The sequence below is a fragment of the Zeugodacus cucurbitae genome, chromosome 4 (genome assembly GCF_028554725.1).
Source record: "Zeugodacus cucurbitae isolate PBARC_wt_2022May chromosome 4, idZeuCucr1.2, whole genome shotgun sequence".
Classification (NCBI taxonomy): domain Eukaryota; kingdom Metazoa; phylum Arthropoda; class Insecta; order Diptera; family Tephritidae; genus Zeugodacus; species Zeugodacus cucurbitae.
The window spans coordinates 59,472,062-59,493,978 of NC_071669.1; the positions used below are offsets into that span (position 1 = coordinate 59,472,062).

Genomic DNA, 21,917 nt, shown 5'->3' on the forward strand with positions numbered 1-21,917 from the left:
AAGCGACTACCACAGAATATATATATTGACTTAAATTCTAAAGGATGACCTCCTTATAAGAGTCGCGGCCAAATATGTACTATGTTGGGAATCGTACACGGGGCTTATGTGCTAGTGTTTCTTCTCAAAAACACGCTAGCCAGCCGTGGCTTTAAATGAAATATGTAGATAACGAAAAGCTTGCCTTTGCATTAAAAGTAACCACAAATAAGAAGTATTGAAATGCAAGTTGTGAATATACCTAAAAATGTAGATGAGACTCTACGTATGTTTATACATTAGTATATCTTATGATGGAGAAAGGACCGCATTCTATAGGGGACAGGGAAAAAGTGTGTAGAAACGTGTGAAAATATCTTTCGATTTACCTGCAACCGTTATTACTTTGGTTAAACAAAGTGACACCGGTCACGTGACATTGGTAAAGGAAATACTCATTTCGATATGGCGGACATGTGTGTGGTGGTCACAAAGCATTCACTTGGAAAAAGTCACTTCGGAGAAAATATAATATTTGACTGCAGCAAATTTCAAATTGAATGCGAAAATGATAAAGACGTAGAGAGTTAAAAAAATCGTAGAAAATTTATAAATATCAAAATGAAAATAAAATGAAATTTTTAAAGACTAAATTATGGACTCTGGAGCTGAGAACTTTAATGGTAAAATTACATATATAAACAAGTATGGAAAGCCTAAAATAGTGCCAACCCGAAACACGATCCATTTGCGAGAGTTTAAGGCTGGCCAAATATTGTATTCAGGTCGACACGGCTATTTACTCGATCGTCCCGGCCCTCTTAGTGATAACAGGTATCACCAAGGCCTTTGTGGACAGTAAGTGAGTTCAATATTTGGAAACGAGAGGTTATATATTTATTTTAATCTCCCATTATAGTCCCCAAGTTTATATGTATTTCAGATACTAAAAACCTGCCAAGTAAAATATTCAAATCAATCAAAGGCACAATTTTATTACTCATTCTCAATTCTTCTCAATTGAGTTTAATTTAGTTTTTAAATTCTTTCAAAAATGAGAGCAAGAGCTCCGTAAAAGATTTAGCAAAGGATGTCAGCAAGAAACAGTTTTTATAGGAAGGTTCTCAATACACTAATAAAGTCTTCACAAGCAACCCGAGTAGATAGTATAGAAATATGGTTTTGGACTAAATAGAACCATTTGAAATTAAAAATCATACGAAGGTGCCTAAGCCAAGACCAATCATATGCCACTAACAGCAGATTTGCACCTCGCAATTCTATACCACCTCTCTTATAGGTGTATCATGTTCGCCATTTTGCCAAATATACGAAAATTAACAGAAAATCGCTACGGTCTTAATGGTGATAGTCGAATATTGGAAAGCACTTCAGCGCCACCTGCCAATCGACGATGCCATTTTCGTCGCACTGATATGATTATCACTTTTTGATCCTTTCGTAATGGCTGAGGCAGTGTAAACTTTAATTAGAGGGCCACCAGTGACGGCAATCAATGGCAACACGCAGTGGGTGTTGCTTCACAGAATTGCTGCAAATGCAGGTACATATGTGTGTGTGGGTGTATACATTTCAGCTGCGAAACGAACTGAAACGGTATTCCAGGACACTTTCATTACGAAACAAGCTGCTAGTTGGCGTCACACATACAAATACTCACACACATGCTTCGGATATTTCGTGTTAATTTTAAAATTTTAACACCAATGTCGAATTGAAAATGGTTTTTGTACCGTTAAGCCATTACAAAATGAATACACATAACATTTTATATACATATAAGCAATTAAAATGCCGTTTTATTATTCTTTTTACATATACTCATACATAGATATATATAGATTCATGGATATACATATATTTTTATAGTGCTCCATGTAGCAGATGCTTAAATTAAAATACTCGCAAACTCAGGCGAAATTATCCCAAAAGTCCACCGAGTAGGCCACCAGGGCCACCAAGTAGACCACCGCCGGAACCGCCTAAGATGCCGCCACCGCCACCACCAAGCGCTGGTTGTTGGGTTGGCGATTGGCCACCACCACCCAAAACGCCGCCCAAAACATTGCCAATTAGTGGTAGACCATTCAAATTGAGGAGACAGCTGCAAGGAAAAGGTAAAAAGGACGTAGAAATTTCAGGCACTTTTTAGGAATAAAAGTTTTATCGGTTTATGCTCACCGCAAATCGAGGCGTATCAAGTACTGGCAGGCCCATTGACGCATGCACTGTGGAATATTAGGAGATATATTATAGTTTTGATGATTTTGAGTAAAAGCTCGGAAAATAGATCAGTGCTTTAATTATTTGATGCTTTGAGAATTCACATTCTCCAATTTGGATTCTTTATTCTCCTTTAAGTGTTTCCTAATCGTGATTCAATGCTTTTAAGTTACTTAAGAGATCACTTAAAGGACATAAGTTCGACCCTGCTATAAACTCAGGATTATAATCGATTTTTCCGAGAGAGAATAGCAGATTAAGTAATCCTTGTAACGGAATTGATCCAGAATTGCATTTGGCTAGAAATGTTAAGCCTGAACTAAAGTGTTTCGGAACGACGGACCAAGTTAACTTTAATTTGAGCAGATATATAAAGAATACTATAATACAAAAATGCTCTTGAACATCAAATTTCATCGAGATATCTCAAAATTCTAGAATTTATTTTCATTAAACAGATGGATCGAAAGGTCACGTCAATTAGGTCTACTCAACCGGAACGGACAAGGATGTTTGTCCTGCTAGGGGTTCTTCTTTAAAATTAAGGAAGGATTCTTGCCGCAAATGCTTTTTTATCAATAATTTTTTCGGAACAAAGTAATCGATTGATTTCATACTTGAAGATACTCTGTTCAGTTTTTATATTACTTACTGCCATTAATTCCTCACTGGGCTCAGGACAAGTACCTCTGGTTGGAGATGCAGTAGATGGTGCCAGCGTGGTGGATGAACCCTCTGGTTTAATACCGGGTATACCCCATGGCAAAGCGGGCTGTAGACAAATAGTCTGTTAATACATGATTCCTATACTCGATTATAATACTTACGTTGCCTGATGCGTAAGTTAGCGACTGTGAAAAAAATTAATTAATAAACAAATAATTAAATTAATATTTTTAATTATATTACAATTACTATTTTTAATTATATATTTTAAATATAAAATCCATTTATAGACTTTAATCGTCTTACCATGGCAACCGCCATCAGCAGGAAAATGCGCAATACTGTTCGAGTCATCTTCAACTAGCTAGTACTCAGTACCGTTAAGTGATAATAATTATTCTGTCAGAAAGTCTGTGCTTTATATACTTGAAATTTTGTTACATCCCTCGAAACATATATATTTTCGAAATATCAAGCATTCTTTTCGCGCATCTGATAAGTTAGTCAGTCGTGATATCAGCGGCGCCATAAAACGCAGCTGTTTTTGAGACTGACCTACAGCAAAAATAAGTTTTGTAAAGTATTATACAAACAAAATGAGGCCAATCCGCATAGTTCAAAATCGTCAAAAATATTTTCGTATAAAGTTAAACAATGATAAACCTGGATTTTAATTAATTCAGGGTTTTTTCATTGTTTGTAAATCGAGTACATATTTTTATAACGGTAGTTGAGTACTCTTAATACAATGCTAAATGCAAAATAAACACGAGATTATAAAGAAGTCGGACCTAATAAATCATTTCACTATTTACATATACAATGACGTCGATGAATACTTTTTTATGCCGATATGCTTTATCATGTGATGGTCGGTGAGGGGATAATTTATTTGAGTATAATATAAATATTAATGAACTGTTAGTTGGTAAATATAAGCATCAGAGATATTAATCTAATTTTCGGTATAATCTAAGTTCGGTAATTTTTTTATGAATTTCTTTTTGTGATCTCCAGAACGACTCTTGATTGGATTTTGAAAGTGGATATTTAAGATCAAGGCTCACATGTTTGGTCGCGTGGACGATCATTCATCACTATCGATCATTTTGTCCTTCTTTATTTGTTATACTCTCACAACACGTTGCATAGAGTGGATTCGAAATCAGGATGTCTGTCTGTCTGCCCGTGCAAGCAATAACTTGAGTAAAAATTGAGATAACTTGATGAAACTTGGCACACATAATCCTTGGAACCCGAAAAAAAGCAGAAACACCAAATTTTACATAGAAAATGGCAGAAGAAAACTGCATATAGATTTTTTTTTTTCAAATTGAAAATGGGCGTGGCGCAGCCCACTTATGGATCAAAAACCATATCTCAGGAACTACTCTACCGATTTCAATGAAATTCGGTACATAATATTTTCTTAACATCCTGATGACACGGACGGAATATGGACGAAATCGGTTCACAACCATGCCTACTTCTGATATAACTCAATTTTGAATTCCATCTGATTCGTACACTTTATAATGTATACATTAAGAACCAATGATGTTAGTGGAATAAAATTTTACACAAATACTCTATATCATCTGTGGGATCACTTGTGCAAAAATTGTCGAGATTGAAATATAACTTTTCAAGGTTCCGGATATCGAACATGAAGAACTCAGTGCCTAAGTGTAATTTTTCACCGAAAATATCGGTAAATCTCTCGGATATTTTAATTTTATTCAGAGAAAATCATTTTTTCCTATAGGTGTGTCTATGTATCAAAAATGCTTAAAATCGGGTCATAACTTCCCCAAGCTTCCATATACCTAATTATAGGTTTTTCAAAAATATGCTGGGTTTAAGATTAAATGCTGAGTCCTCAACCAGAGGAAAACCTCAGTTTGTTGAGTTTACGAAGACTAATGGCTACCTATTTACATGACCTAAAAATTTGCAGCAAATATCGACAAACCTAGTATATAAAGTAGATGCTAATAAAGACATTTATGTTCAACCTCAGGGCAGACAGATAGGCGAACATTCAATTCGTTTCGTCTTTCCGATAATTTTGCTATATACAACTTTATATCTAACTCGTGTTGTTCAGGTGTTACCAACAACCGTTAGTTGGAAAAGCTATTATACTCACGCAACATGTTGCCTAGAATACGAAGAACGTTTTCCAGAAGCTTATAAATATAAATATTCATTTAAAATACCGTTTTTAGCTTTATATTTGCATTCAATCCGCCGATATTAACTATCTGTCTGATACTCTAGCCGTTTCCAATTTTTAATTATATGTGAAATATATCTGGTATTCCCGCCCCAATACACTTCTATTCCACTTGTTCTAATTAATGCATTAACAATATTGCATGTGTGGCGTTAAGTTCGCAGCATTAGGTCAACGCCGTTATTATCTTATCGCGACACCTCTATTGTTAGCACAAGAATCAATTAGTTGTCAGTAACAATAAAATATTAAAAATTATGAATAATCCAAACATTGCCTTCATTAGAGTATTAGAGCTCAACGGGAAATGACTGATCGCCAAATTGAAGCGAAGCCGGCGGATGTTGTACGAATTTGCGTTATAGAGTTGAGTGAGTGCGATGAGGTGCTCAAGTTCCTCCGTATACATTTCTATCCAGATGAACCGTTGAATGTTGGTAGCGCACAAAAACATCCGGATCCGGAAGATGAGGAATTCAATATATCGCAAATAACGCATGGAAGCAGTTTAATGGCAGTGCAACAGCAAATAGTTAACGGTGTACTAAGAGAACGTATAGTTGGCGTTTTGTTGTCCGGCCCCAAGTACAGTAATGAAGCTAAGCATTTATTTAGTGAGGCCGTCCGTCACGGTTCCAGCAATTGGGGCATGATCGTCAGGATATTGGCCCAAGCCGAGCGCGACTCTAATGTCTTCGTGCGTTATAATGTTGAGAAAGCGTTGCATATTCACGTCGTGGCTGTCGATGGGAGTTTACGTGGACGTGCGATTGGCATGAGACTTATAGAGAAGTTGAAAGACTTGGGTCGTCAGCTTGGCTATCCACTGGTGACTTTGGACTGCACGAGTTTTTATTCGTCGAAGTTAACGGAACGCTTGGGTATGGATTGTGTGAATGTCATTAAGTATGCAGATTATGTGGATAAGGAGGGTAAGGTGGTGTATAAACCGCCATTGCCACATGAATATCTGAAAACGTATGCTGCGCGGCTATAATTATTAAGATCACTGTAACATTACATATATGCCGATTTTATGTTTATTAAGTTCCAAAGTGTAATTTAGTCGATTTCCATCATTGAATTATAAATAAAAGTATGTGTTTGTAAGGTTTGTTTTTTTTTTTTGTTTTATCTTTTGGACGAGATTTATTTTGTATATTACTTGGATCTCAATATTTCAATCGATGGATACTTCTCGAGAAGATAAACCTATCAGCTGGTGCAGTGTGGATTTCTAAAAGAATAATTATCAATAATTACACTCATTAGAAGTTCCCACGACATCCATTTATCCAAGTATGGATAGCAGGTAGTTACAGAGTCGTTTCTATAGTACAAGAATAAGAGTACTTTATCTGACAAGGACCTTAGTATTTTAGTTGGTTGGTCTTTGTAAAAATCATATTAACTAAATATTAGAATATTATGTCGCCATAGTAAATAAGTCTTCCACTCATTATTAGCTGATGTTTTGCACGGAAAATATTACAGTCGCTTGATAACAAGTAAATAGTTTCTGTTTTGTTTCAATCTGTTCCCAAATCGGCTGAGGCTTCTCACAATATTGCGTATGCTTCATATGTACCACAAAATATTAATTGCAATAAATTGTTTTTAAACTCATATAATTAAAATAGACGAACCTTACTGGGAGAAATTGTAATTTTAAATTAGAAGGACCCGAAATATCTGAGGGTAAGACAAGCCGTAACTGATGAGAGCTGGCTCAAAGCCTATAGAAAATATATTCTACATTCGGTCACTGCCTAAACATCTCAAAATGCTCCGGCCCATATTTAGTCTAATTACAGAAAGGTTTTTGCCCTGGTTAATGAAGAACTTCTATGGATCAAAATCAATAAGAGCGGATCACTTCAAAGAAAGTACAATAAGATGGACCATTCGAGACTACATTTCCACAAAGAGAATAACTAGACCATATAAGGAGTCAAGTGAGTTTCCTCTAAAAGAGAACAGTTATTGTAACCGAAATGTATTTGGTTTTATATCCAGTGAAAAACCTTAAGCAGCGATCACTCGAAGGTATTTAGAGAATATTTTATAATGTTACAACAACAACTGCAAGGTAAGTTTTAAATTAATTCGATTTTGATAAGTATACATCTTATTGATAAATCCACCGACCCTTCTTTTTCTCAGAAATTCCTACAAAATATTATTATATATAACTGTATATATGTATTTCGCGTAAAAAGTAAAAACACAAACATTCCCATTTGATAATAAAACAGATTACATTCTTGTAAAACAAACTCATAAATACAAACATCTGTAGCCCTAGCTATCGTAAAATTACAGCAAAAGTGACTTGAGTACTAATTACTCACTAAACACCGTTATAAAACGAAAGCAATTAATTACCGCCAATAGAGGAAATCATAAAGTGGCTTTTAGCTCAATCAAAATATTTACTCGAAGCCCTCGCAATGCAATTTGTAGTGGAGAATGAAATAAGGGCAAGATATATTCCAATTTTTTGTTGTTTACGGCTTACAACACTTACAAAGAGGCGTGTTGGTACGAGGGTCGTCTGATAAAACTTTTACTTTTTTTAAATATTTCATTGCACAATAGGTTCATTTTTTGATTTGATAAATTTATATTATAATTATATGCTCCCCAGAAGGGTTCGCTCAAAATATTATAGGTTATCACTTATTTACTTATTTTATGGCGAGTTTAGACGAAGTATGAAAATGTAGATGGGTAACGTATATATTTTTAAGTTTTGAATATTTTAATTTAGAAAACTGCCGTCCATTTTGTTTGCCATTAGGGTCTACTCGAGAAATTCGACTTATTTTCGGAGATACAGCCGATTTTGTGACGTGGCGTCCGAGCCGGCCGAGCGGTCTACTAAACTTTAAACGCGTTTTTCTCGAAACTACTTTTTTGATTTTGGTGGTTGATATGATATCTCAAGTTCTACTGAACCGATTCCTTTGAATTTTGGTATATATCTTTATACAATGCTCTATAGTGTATGCCTTGGTTTGGAAAAAATTCAAAAAGGTCGAATAAATTGGTTAAAAAAAAAATTTTTTTTCAAGTCGACGTTATTTTGTTTTTTTTTTTTTTTGAAAATGGTCAACCCGATAACGACATCCTTACTAATGAAGAATCTTCTTGTTTGTTTGTGTTTTAGATCTCTACAAGAGTTGAAATCACGTCAACCAGAACGCACCGTTTTTTTGAAGTCCCCACTCTACCGGCCCGCAACTCGACGAATTTCGGATTTTTTTCTTGCAATTTTTTTTTTATTATTAAAATGTCCATAAAAAACATATAAAAAAGGATAGTAAAAATGTTTTTAATTTTTTTATCTTAGTTTAAAAAATGCCTAAAAATCATGCGTCTTGATCAGAATACCCCTTAAGGGGCCATCCATAAATCACACGAATTTAAGGACTTTTTAACGCCTCCCCCCCTTCTTGTCACAAGTTGTCACATTTTCAACTCAACACCCCCCCCCCCCTGACGTGACGTCACCCATTTTCCAATTTTGTGGATTTATCATAAAATAAAAAAACAGGTTATTCTATTTATTCTTATATTTATCGAATAATCTTTAATAAAATCAACATTTAGTTAAATATTAAAGTACAGAGACAACGAATGACTAGTCAAGAAATAATAGATATTTAATTATGCTGCTGCGTGATCGGCGTGGTACAGAGCAGCCAGTCGTCTAGCACCCAGGAGCCCAGCAGAGCGGTAAACGCCCTAAATATTGCCCTAAATTTTGAAATGTGATGTCACAAAGGTTTTGACCCCCCCCCCCTGCCCCTTGCCACACAATGTCACATCTGAATGATACCCTCCCCCCCTTCAAGGTGTGACGTAATTTAATAATATCCATGGTTAATAATAAAGACTGAATATTAATTAACAATTTTTATTATATTTTATTTGCATTGATCAGAGTTTCACACCAAATCATTGCAATAAAATATTTATTTACAACAACAATAAAATTCGTTAAAATACTATACTTGCAATTAGAATCTAAAATATATATTTTTAGCTTCATATTTTGTGCATATATACTACATATACGGGCTGTATGTATGTGTACGCGTATATGCAGATGGTAACAACTGCACTTAGCCATTTCACTTCTTTTCGGCGTCGCATTATTATCAGCACGAAATTTTATTATTTATGGCACGATAAATAATACAACGACTGGGTGTATAATTTACTCCATAGGGCACATCGAATCATTAATTTGTCATCATCACCTAACACCCAAAAATTCATACATTAGATATGTATGTGGTATGGATTATAAATGCAGTCTGGACAACAAAAAAAAAATCGCACAACTACGTGAATTGTCATTTTTGCAACAGCAAAAAGTTGTGCGACAACATTTTTATTTCTGCTGCAAATTGACTAAAGCCGATGTGGACCAGGCGTAGAACCAGTGGATATTTTTCTTCCAATTCAATTGTGTACCGTTTTATTCTAATATTTTATATCGTTTACGGATGAATCTTTATTTACAAGAGGATTGCCTATTGAACAATTTGATCTTGAGCAATTTTGGTCGATCTTACCTTCAATTCTTCCTCATGGCGCCTAAAAGTATGCAGCAGATATCAAAATATATAGTATGTAATGTATATAGCCGATTGTAATAAAGACATTGATTGAAGCACCTTCAGCACTACTATCTAGTCATAGAACTTAAATGTGGTCAAGCTGAACTAAAGTTGATTTGAAGAAGATAATGGAAATAGAAAAGGTGTATTTTCACGCCTATCCGCAAAGACAATAGACACGATTATAAAAAAAAAATATTTCTGTGCCCTTCAGATCCCCCTTCACAAAATAAAATTTAAACTTAATTACACGCTTGAATAGGTGTGAATGAGTGAATGAAGGGCATGAATTGCTTTTTCACGATAATTCTCACGTTGCATAGAGCTTTTGTGCGTGCTTTTAATTTCTTGGCCCGTGTAAAACAAAAACATTCTCCATCTACTTTTATACCGTTTCGTTTTTTCTTCTGCCTCTTCTTCTTTTTCTATCTGTTTTGTCACTTTTGGCAATATTACTTTTGTCTGTTATTTGTTTTGCTTGAGTATGGGGTAAAGGAGGATGAGTGAGCAAATGGGAGAACTAAGTGTTTTATTAGTGGCGGCAGCATTCCAAAATCGGTGAAAACAAAACTTTAGAAACTTTGCAATTTAATCAATTAAAAAAGTTGAAAACAAATTTACGCCTCATATTGCCAGACTTTAAGTTTTCCACAATGCTTACATACATACACACTTACACTTTCATATGGTGGTAACCGTAACTGCGAACTCACCACTTCAAAGGTTTACTCTGGTCCGGCTTTCTTTCATAGAAAAGGTTCGCATGTATGTATGTGTGTGTGTGTGTGTGTGTGTGTGTGTGTGGAGAACATTTGAAATTAAACACTTGGCGACTTGGCCGCCGTTGCACATAACTGTTTGTTGCTTTTCAATTTGTTGCATCAACCGTGAAAATTTATTATTTTGGCTGACTCTAGACTTTTAGTCTTACCTGTTGGAATGCAGAGTTTAGCGATTTCGAAATGGAATTTCGTGTGTTTGTGTAGCTATGTGTTGTGTAAATTTTTTGTTGGAGCATTATTAATAGGATATACAGAAGTAGTTGAATTTAATACATATTTATAGCTGAAATATCGGTCCAATTGCTAAGACCCTACAAATAATGAGAATAATCATAATCTTCTCTAAAACCATAATTATTTAATAAAAATTGTAGACCCTTGGAATAAATATTTAAAATATTGTATATTCATATAAAAAAAGTAAATAATATTATTTAACTATCAATATTGCTTTCAAAGTTCTCATAATATGTTCATGCTTCTTTCTCATCAGCATTTTTGCTTTGCTCTACTTCGTCTTTTGCCTCAGCATCTTTCACATCCGTTTCACTTTGTCTATCGATGCCTTTGATCACATCGAATGACGCTATGTCGCTCTCAGTTGGTTCTGACTCAATCACCACTGCGGATTTCTCATTCGTAGATTCACTATCTGCATCATCTTTTGGAGTTTCAGCAATTTTATCCTAAACAAGTAAATTTCAAATAGAGTTCGGAAACACTTTGAATTGTTTCGTGACTCACCTCAACCTTCTGTGTAAGTGCTGCCGCTTCATGGAACGCCTCAGCTAAGCCAGGATGTATTTCACTTAGTGGCTGATCACCTTCGCGTATATAGACTGGCACATGACCAGCTCGTGGTGGTAACTCTTGATAGGGAGCAGCAGCTGGAAATTTTGAATAAAATTTGAAAATATTTTAAATTTAATATGCGTCTATTTCTAGATGCCTGAACTGAAGACTGTTCTACAACTGGTATTTTTTTACATTATTCCACCTATCGAACTTTAAAAAATATATATATTAAATTATTTCCTTAAAAAGTCTAATTATGAATGTGTATTATTTATTATTTCCTGAAATTTTTTAGAGCATCAGTGGATATACTATATACTGGCTTTAAAACTATGAAGTTCTATTACTTCTAGATATTATAAAATGACTATCTTACTAATGTTAGAGAATGGTGAATTGAACATACCACGTCTAGAATAGAAAAGGTATCATAAGCGACTAAACGTTCTTGAAGCAGTATCCACATAATCTCTTATATCGATGAGTTTAATAATACGTATACACCATTATTAAAAAAAGGCAGAGAAGATGTGAGAAAACTAACGCCATCGATATTTAATACTACGAAATATTTATTTCTCTCAAAAGATTCTAAGTATCTGGTCTGTCTAGTATTTTGTAAAGAGAAGAAGGTTTTGAGGATCTGTAGGTTGGTCGAGAATTAATATTTCTAGATTGATTCTGCTTATATCAAAAATGTTCAATAAATTAAACCTTGAATATATTTTTTGCTGTAAGTTTGTTGGAATATCAACATGGAGCTTAACACTACCGAATATATATTTCTTACAATTGATCCCAAGGATCTGGTCAAATCTCGTATTTTCTATCGAGATAGCACGAGGAAGAACGGTTTGATGATCTATAAATTTGATTTTGATGATCTAATATCGGAAAATCGCAATAAACCGGTGATCATTTAGTCATTATAACCAAGTTATCATGCAAATGAGAGATTATAGCGACGAATTCATGGGAAATATCATAAATTATTTATTGAATTACGGAGTGGGTGTTTTCCTACTATTGAGCCACGGATAGGGATGGCAACGATTAATCATTTGAATAAATTAATCGATTATTTTCATTCAATTTACGATTTAATTGCATCGAAACACCTTTTCTAATTACTCGACTATTACTCGAGTAATTGTAAAATAATCGCAAACAGCATTTTGAAATTTAATACATTTTATGTTCATCTAAGTTAGCGTACAAGGGTCGAAATTGGTCGCATCAGTCATTAATGACTGGAAACGGTGTAACATAGTTAAATTCTAATATGTCAACGTAGTTTAATATCAACAAATGAATGTCTGGTAACACTGCATTTACAGTTAAGTCAAACGCATTTTACGTTCAGTTGTTTGAAGAGCAATGGCGTCAGTTAAAAGCGAAGTGTGGACATTTTTTTAATAAAATAGCAATAACTACGTTAAATGTCAACTTTGCTGCAAAAATTTAAAATTTTCTAATAACACATCAAATATGTTGCAGTATTTAAAATTAAAGCATGCAACAGTAGCCTGCAAATTGTGGTAAGTTGGAGCAATCGGTATTACATTTTAAATTTCTTCTAGTTATATATAAATATATGTGTACAAATTAGACTCTGAAATCTAGGAGTAACGACAATGTTCCCCTAAGTGATGATGACACTGACACCATGATTGAAATGCTGAGTTGCAGCAGCAAACCAATTAATGAAAGACCTTCAGCTTCGAAACACTATTGATGCTTGGGAAGAAATGAAAACCGTACGGACTTTCAAAAAAGTATTGTCATCTACTTGGTACCTCAGTACCTGCTGAGCGGCTTTTCTCAAAATCGGGTGCAACTGCGACCGAAAAACGCAATCGTTTGACAACAAAACGTTTATCGAAATTGCTTTTTCTTCAAACTTGGTTGAACAGAGAATAAATTTTCTTGACCTCAATAAATATATTTTCATTTATACTAAGACAAATGAATTTTTAATACGATATTTTAATTTTATTTCCGTTTTTGTTTTTGTGTATATACCAACATAATTTGAATGTCTGAAATAAGAATATAGTCTCCTATATTTTATTGGTTTTAAAGGGTGATTTTTTAAGAGCTTGATAACTTTTTAAAAAAAAAAAACGCATAAAATTTGCAAAATCTCATCGGTTCTTTATTTGAAACGTTAGATTGGTTCATGACATTTACTTTTTGAAGATAATTTCATTTAAATGTTGACCGCGGCTGCGTCTTAGGTGGTCCATTCGGAAAGTCCAATTTTGGGCAACTTTTTCGAGCATTTCGGCCGGAATAGCCCGAATTTCTTCGGAAATGTTGTCTTCCAAAGCTGGAATAGTTGCTGGCTTATTTCTGTAGACTTTAGACTTGACGTAGCCCCACAAAAAATAGTCTAAAGGCGTTAAATCGCATGATCTTGGTGGCCAACTTACGGGTCCATTTCTTGAGATGAATTGTTCTCCGAAGTTTTCCCTCAAAATGGCCATAGAATCGCGAGCTGTGTGGCATGTAGCGCCATCTTGTTGAAACCACATGTCAACCAAGTTCAGTTCTTCCATTTTTGGCAACAAAAAGTTTGTTAGCATCGAACGATAGCGATCGCCATTCACCGTAACGTTGCGTCCAACAGCATCTTTGAAAAAATACGGTCCAATGATTCCACCAGCGTACAAACCACACCAAACAGTGCATTTTTCGGGATGCATGGGCAGTTCTTGAACGGCTTCTGGTTGCTCTTCACCCCAAATGCGGCAATTTTGCTTATTTACGTAGCCATTCAACCAGAAATGAGCCTCATCGCTGAACAAAATTTGTCGATAAAAAAGCGGATTTCACATTTCGAACCGAACACTGATTTTGGTAATAAAATTCAATGATTTGCAAGCGTTGCTCGTTAGTAAGTCTATTCATGATGAAATGTCAAAGCATACTGAGCATCTTTCTCTTTGACACCATGTCTGAAATCCCACGTGATCTGTCAAATACTAATGCATGAAAATCCTAACCTCAAAAAAATCACCCGTTATTTTTACGCAAAGTTGCAAAACATAGTCTTTCAAGTAAGCAGTTCTTTTACTTTAAGATTGCTGTACATATTTTGAAAAATTTAATACCATTGTGCTACTTAACTTCAAATATAGACCATTTTCTCTTTTAGGATATGTCTCGGACTCTGTGATAGAGCATTATAATACAAAATTCGGCCCTGAAACTTGGTGGTGGTCTCTATGCAATTTAGTATTATTTGAAAACATTGGAATTAATCGATTACTCGATTTTTTTACATTAATTGCAATTAATTGCAATTATTTTTTAATATCTTGCAATTAATCATTTGATTATTTAATCGATTAAAAAAAATTGTTTGCCATCCCTAGCCACGGAGGAGATATAATTCTGAAGCAGCGGCTTTTGGGTATATTTTATTTTGACATGTTCAACTGACATGTTTGACAGTTATCAACTAAATAATAGATTTTACATATAATATACAAATAAATATTTCTCGAAACATTACTATCAGGCAGGTTCTGCAATTCTAGTGAAAGTGAAAATTAAAAAAAATGTGGAATTTGAAAATTAAAATCGAAATTCAGTACACCAAATATACCAAATATCGGATTGTAAGTGAATTTGCTTGAATTTAACTCGGAATTATCTTTTTATGCTGAAAAGCCGGAATTAGGATGAAAATCGCGTAACTTAACTACCTAAATACTATGTGCTCATAAATATATACAAACACAAGTCAATATGTTTCATAAATAAGTATGTATGTATCATAAAAGTAAATACTTGGGAACTTAAGACATTTTGGAGAGAACGCTTTAGAGCGAACACAAGTCGAATCAGCAAATAATAAGAATTTGTGCGCGAATATGCATAAATCAATATAGGGATATATGAATGTATGTATGGCAGTGTAAACATATCGCGATTGAAACAAGCTTTGTATAATGCCTAGGAAATACGCCATGAATAACTTATATATCTGCAAACGCAAACATACAGATCTAACGACATATAGTATACCTATACTTCCTATTAGCTATTGTTGTTATTAATGTATGTATGTACACAAGTAGACATATTTATATTTAAAGGTACATAGCGTATAGAACCAAAACTGATTGGCATCTTATTTGAGAAAATTAATAATTACGGAACTTTGATTTTCATCGACAACATTGATGAATTGGTGGTTGTATGGTTGCATCATTTGTTGCTTGATTACTTGTTTGGTCGGCCTTTGTAAATACACACTAATGCCGCTCGAGGTATTAAATCGTAGTTAACCGATTATTTACAGCCAGTTAAGCATGTGTACACATACACACACCTATACATATACTCGCATTTGCAAGCATTAGCGATTCTTTTAATAAATAATAACAAAGCTACAGCACGACGCACAGTGGGGTGTGCCAAGCAAATGGCGCTCAAAATAAATATCAAATTTATAAATGAGGAAGTTTCAATTATTTAATTTTTATATGTATTTATCTTTTTCAGATTTCATATCTTAAGTAATTGATTTTCAATGCGGAAGCTGAGCTTTAAGTATTTATAATTATTAGCTAGTAAAAATCTTCGTTCAGCGTGAGTAATTATATGGAAAAATATTTAAAAAATTTAAATTATTTAATATAGACATATAATATTTTGAGTATAAGTTTTCTCAATTCTGCCTCCAAAATATTAATATTAATGAAAATAACCACTATACTCTATTCCGTATTTGCAAATATTGGCCCACCAGGCATAGAATAATATTGCTAATAAGTTTTGTATATCAAGTAATTGAATTGCAGCACACATTTAATGTCTGCAGGGTATATTTTTGGCTTAATTAGAATGTGCGAAGGGAGGATACCGAAAGCTATAGGCTACTTGAGAGCAATAGAACAAACTGATTGAAATCAAGTTAAAATATTCGATTACTACATATGCTTCGTCCATTGTTAGAAGAAAACTAAGATGGAAGGAAAGTTCCACATATAAAATATTTAGGTAAATAAGTGAAATTAATTACTAATAATAATGCGGACTTGTGTTTAGTAAGTGTAGGTAGGATCTCCAGAGAGCCCATAAGATTTCAAATAAAATTTTGAAGTATTCAATTTATGTGAGTGTTAACAAAATTTATGATGAAACCAAGTATAAATACTTTGGGCCTAGTTCTATTTTTTTGAAATTAAATTTTTGACAGAATTTTAACTAAAAAAATCACTTTTTAGGTCAAAATTTCGGCATATATTTGCTCGAAAAAACTAGTTGTAATAAACATAAAAAAATCCTACGTTCATTAACTACATAATATTATGCCAAAGATGTGTGCAAAATTTGAATAAAATCGCTTCTTCGCTTTTTGAGATATAGTGTCCACCAACTTGAAAAATGGAGTTTTGAGTTAAATGCGTTTAAAGTTTTACATTCGTACTGACGTGGCCTGATGGACGGCACTTTCAAAGCCTCTTAGAATATTCCTCGGATTGATTTTATATTTTTGGATAATATTTTAAACATACATATTGCACTATTAAGCAAGACAATACATTTTCTTTTCAAATTTTGAAATTTGGAAACCCACTAAACCCCACTAAAGTTCAGGGACTTTCCCTGTGCCGTGTTCCCGGTAACCATTTTCCTAACAATATGTGCTATTAAATATATAAACTGTGTAACAGTATGGACCCGACAAAGTAGTTGACTAAGGAAGCTTTTCGCTTGAATGATGGCTTAGAGAATATTTTTTTTAATGTTATATATATTTTATGTCATTTCAGAAGTATAATTTGGTTAAGCTAATTTTAGAGGTTTTTCGAAAAGACCCCAAATGATATGGACAGAGAAATTCTATCTATATCTAGTATTATGCAATGAGTTCTAACAGAGTAAGAGTAAGGATATTATAATTCTAATGATGCTGAAAACATAGAAGAATAATCTATATGTTCTCAAACTCATGCTCACAGTTTCGAAAAATATTCGAGTTCTATCATTATGCTGTGTATGAGAAAACCACTTGTTAAAATAATCACAAAACAATAATAATTCGATGCGTTGAGAATTTCGGTATATGATCGTGTGATTAAAAAGAAGACACAGCAAAAGGGCAAAAAGCGAGTAAATCCAGTAAGTAGCTAGAAAGCTGTTCTTAATATTAATCATCCATCTGAAGCCAAGCAGCTGTTACTCAAAAAATATTTTTAGTCATTAGTAAAATGGAAAAGCACAATCATATGCATATAAATGCTTTCAAAACATGAAATCATCAGAAATAAAGAATGAGAGAAAGTGTGAAAGTAAAAATAGAATTAACAAACAAATTTACAAAAATAAAAGAGTTGCTTCTTAATTATAATTCAAATTATATTAAATTTTAAGCAGTGATTCATCGCGGTGAAATGGTAGGTATTGTTTATGAGAGAAGCAGTATTATGTGAGAGCTTCTAATGAATTTTCAATTTACATACTTTCGTATTAATATAGAATTTAGTAAAATTTATGTGATTTATTGAAAATTTGTTTGAAAAATATTTCTTCGGTTTCACTAATAAATTTAACATAATTCTTTTTGTAATGGGGTAAATGCTTAATTGACTCAATTTAGTAACTGAAAAACGGTTACTTTTCCTTGACATCTGGTAAATTTTATTCAAACCTAAACTAATAATAACCGTATGCCTATAATCGGTTGCTATACCCTAATAGCTTCCTTATTGTTCTCAAATTTCTTCGCAATAGACTAATTGTCCAATTAAGTGTGTTCGATGAGAGAAGGGAGTCATATAAACAGTGATGCAATTAAATGCCAATAAATAGAAATATCGTTAATATTAAATGAAGAAAAATTGATTTAAAGTTCTCAAATTGAAAAAAAAAAAATGAAAAACGTGAGATGGTTATGCAGGAGTAGAAGTGTGGCTAAATATTCATCATTTATCCTTCATTTATGAGGTAATTTTGCCCGAAAAAGTCCACGAAACACAAATTGTTTGAAACACAAACTAAACTAAACTTATTTTTAGAATACTAAATTGAGTACATTAGAATGTTAAATTGAGTACATTAGTATGTTAAATTGAGTAAATTAGAACACCAATAATATTGACTCAATTTAAACCTTAATTGTCTCATCATCTTGAATGGTTTAAACCTGTTATTAAGCGTACACAAACAACACTGAACAATTCACTTTATGGTTGACCAATAATCGAAGCTTCACTGTCCACTGTCTTCACACAAGCACAATCACTTCACTATTATTTCTATCTTAAGCAGACGCTTATAATTTTTCCATAAATGGCCAATAAATTGTCAATACAACAAATGTTTGCGATCGCTGGCAATGATCGCCAACAGTTTTTTTGCACTCTTTGTGTGTGGAGCTTGGTCTTCTTCGTGGTCATTCCTAGTCTTTTTTATTGTTAGCACTCTGGTTTGTTGAACTGTTTATTCAGTTGTTTAAATGCTTTCTTTGTTTAATTACTGTTGGCTTGACTGGTGTTGTTGTTTTAATTGCTGGCTTTCAGTTCATGCTTACCAATTTCCGTGGCGCAGCAAACGATGATGGCCAAAATCAGCATCGCCAACAAACCGCTTGACCTCATAGTCGGGAACACGTTTAATGACTGCTTGTGTTTACTTTTACGACGTTTAATTGCAATTTTTGCAATAAAAATCCCTTAAAAACTTCGCTTCAGCTTCTTTCGTTCTTGTTCTATTACTCGTACACTTCAACGGCTTCGTGGCCTCGCGTTGGCTTGTAACTTCGCGATAGTTGATTTCGCGCTACTATTGTTTTTACTATGCCCTCAGCTGCTTCGTCTATTTATCTAAGTTGGTCGTCGCCGTCGCGCTGCTGCTTAAAAATCTAGTTTCAACTGAGGATCAGAGTTTTGCCGTTTGTTGCTTTTATAGTTTGCTAGCGCTGACTGCGCTTAAGTATTTTACTTTTTTCTATTCTCTATTCTTAATACGCTCTGTGGTCATTCATGTTGGCTTCAGCTTTGAGAACTTTTCGAAGTGAGTTTGAGTGCTGAAGTTAGTCATTGGAATATATAAAAGTCGACATGTACATGTGTACGTCCGCATTACATGACTCAAATGGCACGCTACCTCACAGATATATGTAGATATGTATATTTCAAAATACATATATACCGATGTGAATAAGTGTGTGAATTTAGTTATATTAAAACTTGGATAAAGTAATATACTAAAAGTCACGAAATATTGACAAAACTAATGTCAAGCTTTAAACTAGAGGTAGTGCTTTAAACATGAATAAAAATATTTTCAGTGTATTTCTAGTTTATGTGTTCTTTACGGGCCTTTTAAAAAACAATTACTCAATTCCACGTAAAACTTTAGACACACATTTAAGATAGGGCTAAATTTGGGTGTAACCGTACATACTCCAAGGAATTGTAAGAAATACAAGTAAGGAAGCGCTAAGTTCGTGTGTAAGCTATCATTTTATACCTTCGCAATTTATTTATGTGATTCTATTATGACAACACATAATTTGACCCAGATGTAATACCTGGGTCGTTTTCGCTCATTTACGTCACCAAGCTATACTATATCCAATATTATACGTTCACTCAATTTGGAACTTTGAAAATCCAAAAATGAGGTATATGACGGCTAGAGGAAATATTGACCTGATTGTGTATATTTTCAGCACAGAGACACGCTATTATAAAGAAAACATCCTCTGTGAATTCCTTTAGAATATCTGAGAGTTTTACCTATATTTTCGGTAAAAAATTGGTCACAAGCATTAAGGTGCTCATGTTCGGTATCTGCGGCCATTCATAGTCCAATTTGGGCGATTCATAGAAGTGCGATGTCACACTATAAATGCCGTACTTGTTCTGTTCCGATATCTTCACTAGTGCTTAATTTATAGATTGTAAATTAAATGAATCATATGGACTTCGAAATTGTGGTATAGAGAAAGTAGGCGTAGATTACCAAGTATCATCAAGTTATCTTAATTATACTCTCGCAACCAAGTTGCTAGAGAGTATTATAGTTTTGTTCACATAACGGTTGTTTGTAACACCCAAAACTAAACGAGTTAGATATAGAGACATATATACCATAGTGATCAGGGTGACGAGTAGATTTGAAATTCGGATGTCTGTCCGTCCGTCCGTCTGTCCGTCTGTCCGTCTGTGCAAGCTGTAACTTGAGTAAAAATTAAGATATCTTGACGAAACTTGGCACAAATATTCCTTGGCACCATAAGAAGGTTAAGTTCGAAAATGGGCAGAATCGGACCATTGCCACGCCCACAAAATGGCGTAAACCAACAACACATAAGGTGTCATAACTAAGCCATAAATGAAGTTATAAAAGTAAAATTTGGAATAAAAGATGGGGCATATTTGGATGTAATTTTTTTGGGGAAGTGGGCGTGGCCCCGCCCACAAATTGGTTATTTGTAACTCGCAAACCAATAAAGCTATATAAACCAAACATTCTGCAGTCGGTTCTCTTACGTACCCCACCACACACCATGAAAATAGTTGAAATCAGATAATAACCACGCCCATCTCCCATACAAAGGTTAGGTTGAAAATTACTAAAAGTGGGTTAACTACGAAAAACGTCAGAAACACTAAATTTTGTAGAAGAAATAGCAGAAGGGAGCTGTACTCAGATTTTTTTACAAAATGGAAAATGGGCGTGGCATCGCCTACTTATGGGTCAAAAACCATATCTCAGAAACTACTCGTCCGATTCGAATGAAATTTTCTTGACACCCTGATAACACGGACAAAAAATGGGCGAAATCGGTTTACAACCACGACTACTTTCCTTATAACTCAATTTTGAATTCCATCTGAATCCTTCACTTTATAATATATACATTAGGAACAAATGATGATAGCGAAATAAAACTTTACACAAATACAGTATATGATCTGTGGCATCACTTTTGACAAAATTGTCGAAAGCGGACTTTAACTTTTCAAGGCCCCAGATATCGAACATGTTGAACTCAGCGCCTAAGGATAAATTTTAACTGAAAATATGGGTAAATCTCTCAGATAATTTAATGTAATTCAGAGGAAATTGTTTTCTTCTAATAGTTTTCTGTTAAAAAAAAATTATTAAAATCGGGTCATAACATCTCCATATACCTCATTGTAGGTTTTTCAAAAGTATCTCCTCCTAGCTCTCATATACCTAATTATAGGGTTTTCAAAAATACGGTGAGCTTTATTGCGCATATATGTATTGGTTAATATGTGAGCTATCTTAGCAAAATTAAGTGAGTGTACTGTCTTGGATAAAGTGTACCTTGCTGATGAAAATGAATGAAATCGGTTCAGGAATTACCTCAGCCCTCATATACTATATACGAAGATTTTCAGTATTCTAGTGGACTTTATGCCGATTATATGGGTTAAATTGTGTGTTATCTTAATAAAATTGCAACAATAAATTGTGAGAGTATAAAATGTTCGGTAGCACCCGAACTTAGGCCTTCCTTACTTGTTTTTTCCTCAAGTTATCGCATGACGGACTGGTTGACCATTGGAGATCTACAATGCTAACCATGAAATATTT

At 33.9% G+C, this 21,917-nt stretch overlaps 3 protein-coding genes across 3 annotated transcripts; 1 reads left to right on the forward strand and 2 right to left on the reverse strand.

Moving 5' to 3' along the window:
* Positions 1–1,772: 1,772 nt before the first annotated feature.
* LOC105220795 (DNA topoisomerase 3-alpha) lies at positions 1,773–3,325 on the reverse strand. Its single transcript, XM_011197304.3, has 5 exons — positions 3,196–3,325; positions 3,051–3,074; positions 2,876–2,995; positions 2,182–2,228; positions 1,773–2,104 (listed from the first exon to the last, which is right to left on the reverse strand). The coding sequence occupies exons 1-5, from the start codon at positions 3,241–3,243 to the stop codon at positions 1,921–1,923; spliced, it is 423 nt and encodes a 140-aa protein (XP_011195606.1). The 5' UTR covers positions 3,244–3,325; the 3' UTR covers positions 1,773–1,920.
* A 2,068-nt stretch (positions 3,326–5,393) lies between these two features.
* On the forward strand, positions 5,394–6,240 carry LOC105220792 (arylalkylamine N-acetyltransferase-like 2). Its single transcript, XM_011197300.3, has one exon. It carries the CDS (start codon positions 5,433–5,435, stop codon positions 6,120–6,122), a length of 690 nt encoding a protein of 229 aa, XP_011195602.2. The 5' UTR covers positions 5,394–5,432; the 3' UTR covers positions 6,123–6,240.
* Positions 6,241–10,919: 4,679 nt separating this feature from the next.
* On the reverse strand, positions 10,920–19,239 carry LOC105220793 (uncharacterized). The gene is made up of 3 exons (XM_011197301.3): positions 18,877–19,239; positions 11,280–11,422; positions 10,920–11,221 (listed from the first exon to the last, which is right to left on the reverse strand). The coding sequence occupies exons 1-3, from the start codon at positions 18,941–18,943 to the stop codon at positions 11,009–11,011; spliced, it is 423 nt and encodes a 140-aa protein (XP_011195603.1). The 5' UTR covers positions 18,944–19,239; the 3' UTR covers positions 10,920–11,008.
* Positions 19,240–21,917: the final 2,678 nt, after the last annotated feature.

Coding starts and splice junctions, on each gene's coding strand:
- LOC105220795 (XM_011197304.3), bottom strand. CDS start 3,243: ATGACTCGAACAGTATTGCGCATTTTCCTGCTGATGGCGGTTGCCATG. Junction 3,075..3,195: donor TGCTGATGGCGGTTGCCATG/GTAAGACGATTA, acceptor TTTTTTTCACAG/TCGCTAACTTACGCATCAGG. Junction 2,996..3,050: donor TAACTTACGCATCAGGCAAC/GTAAGTATTATA, acceptor ATTTGTCTACAG/CCCGCTTTGCCATGGGGTAT.
- LOC105220792 (XM_011197300.3), top strand. CDS start 5,433: ATGACTGATCGCCAAATTGAAGCGAAGCCGGCGGATGTTGTACGAATT.
- LOC105220793 (XM_011197301.3), bottom strand. CDS start 18,943: ATGAGGTCAAGCGGTTTGTTGGCGATGCTGATTTTGGCCATCATCGTT. Junction 11,423..18,876: donor TTGCTGCGCCACGGAAATTG/GTAAGCATGAAC, acceptor CAAAATTTCCAG/CTGCTGCTCCCTATCAAGAG. Junction 11,222..11,279: donor CACTTACACAGAAGGTTGAG/GTGAGTCACGAA, acceptor TTACTTGTTTAG/GATAAAATTGCTGAAACTCC.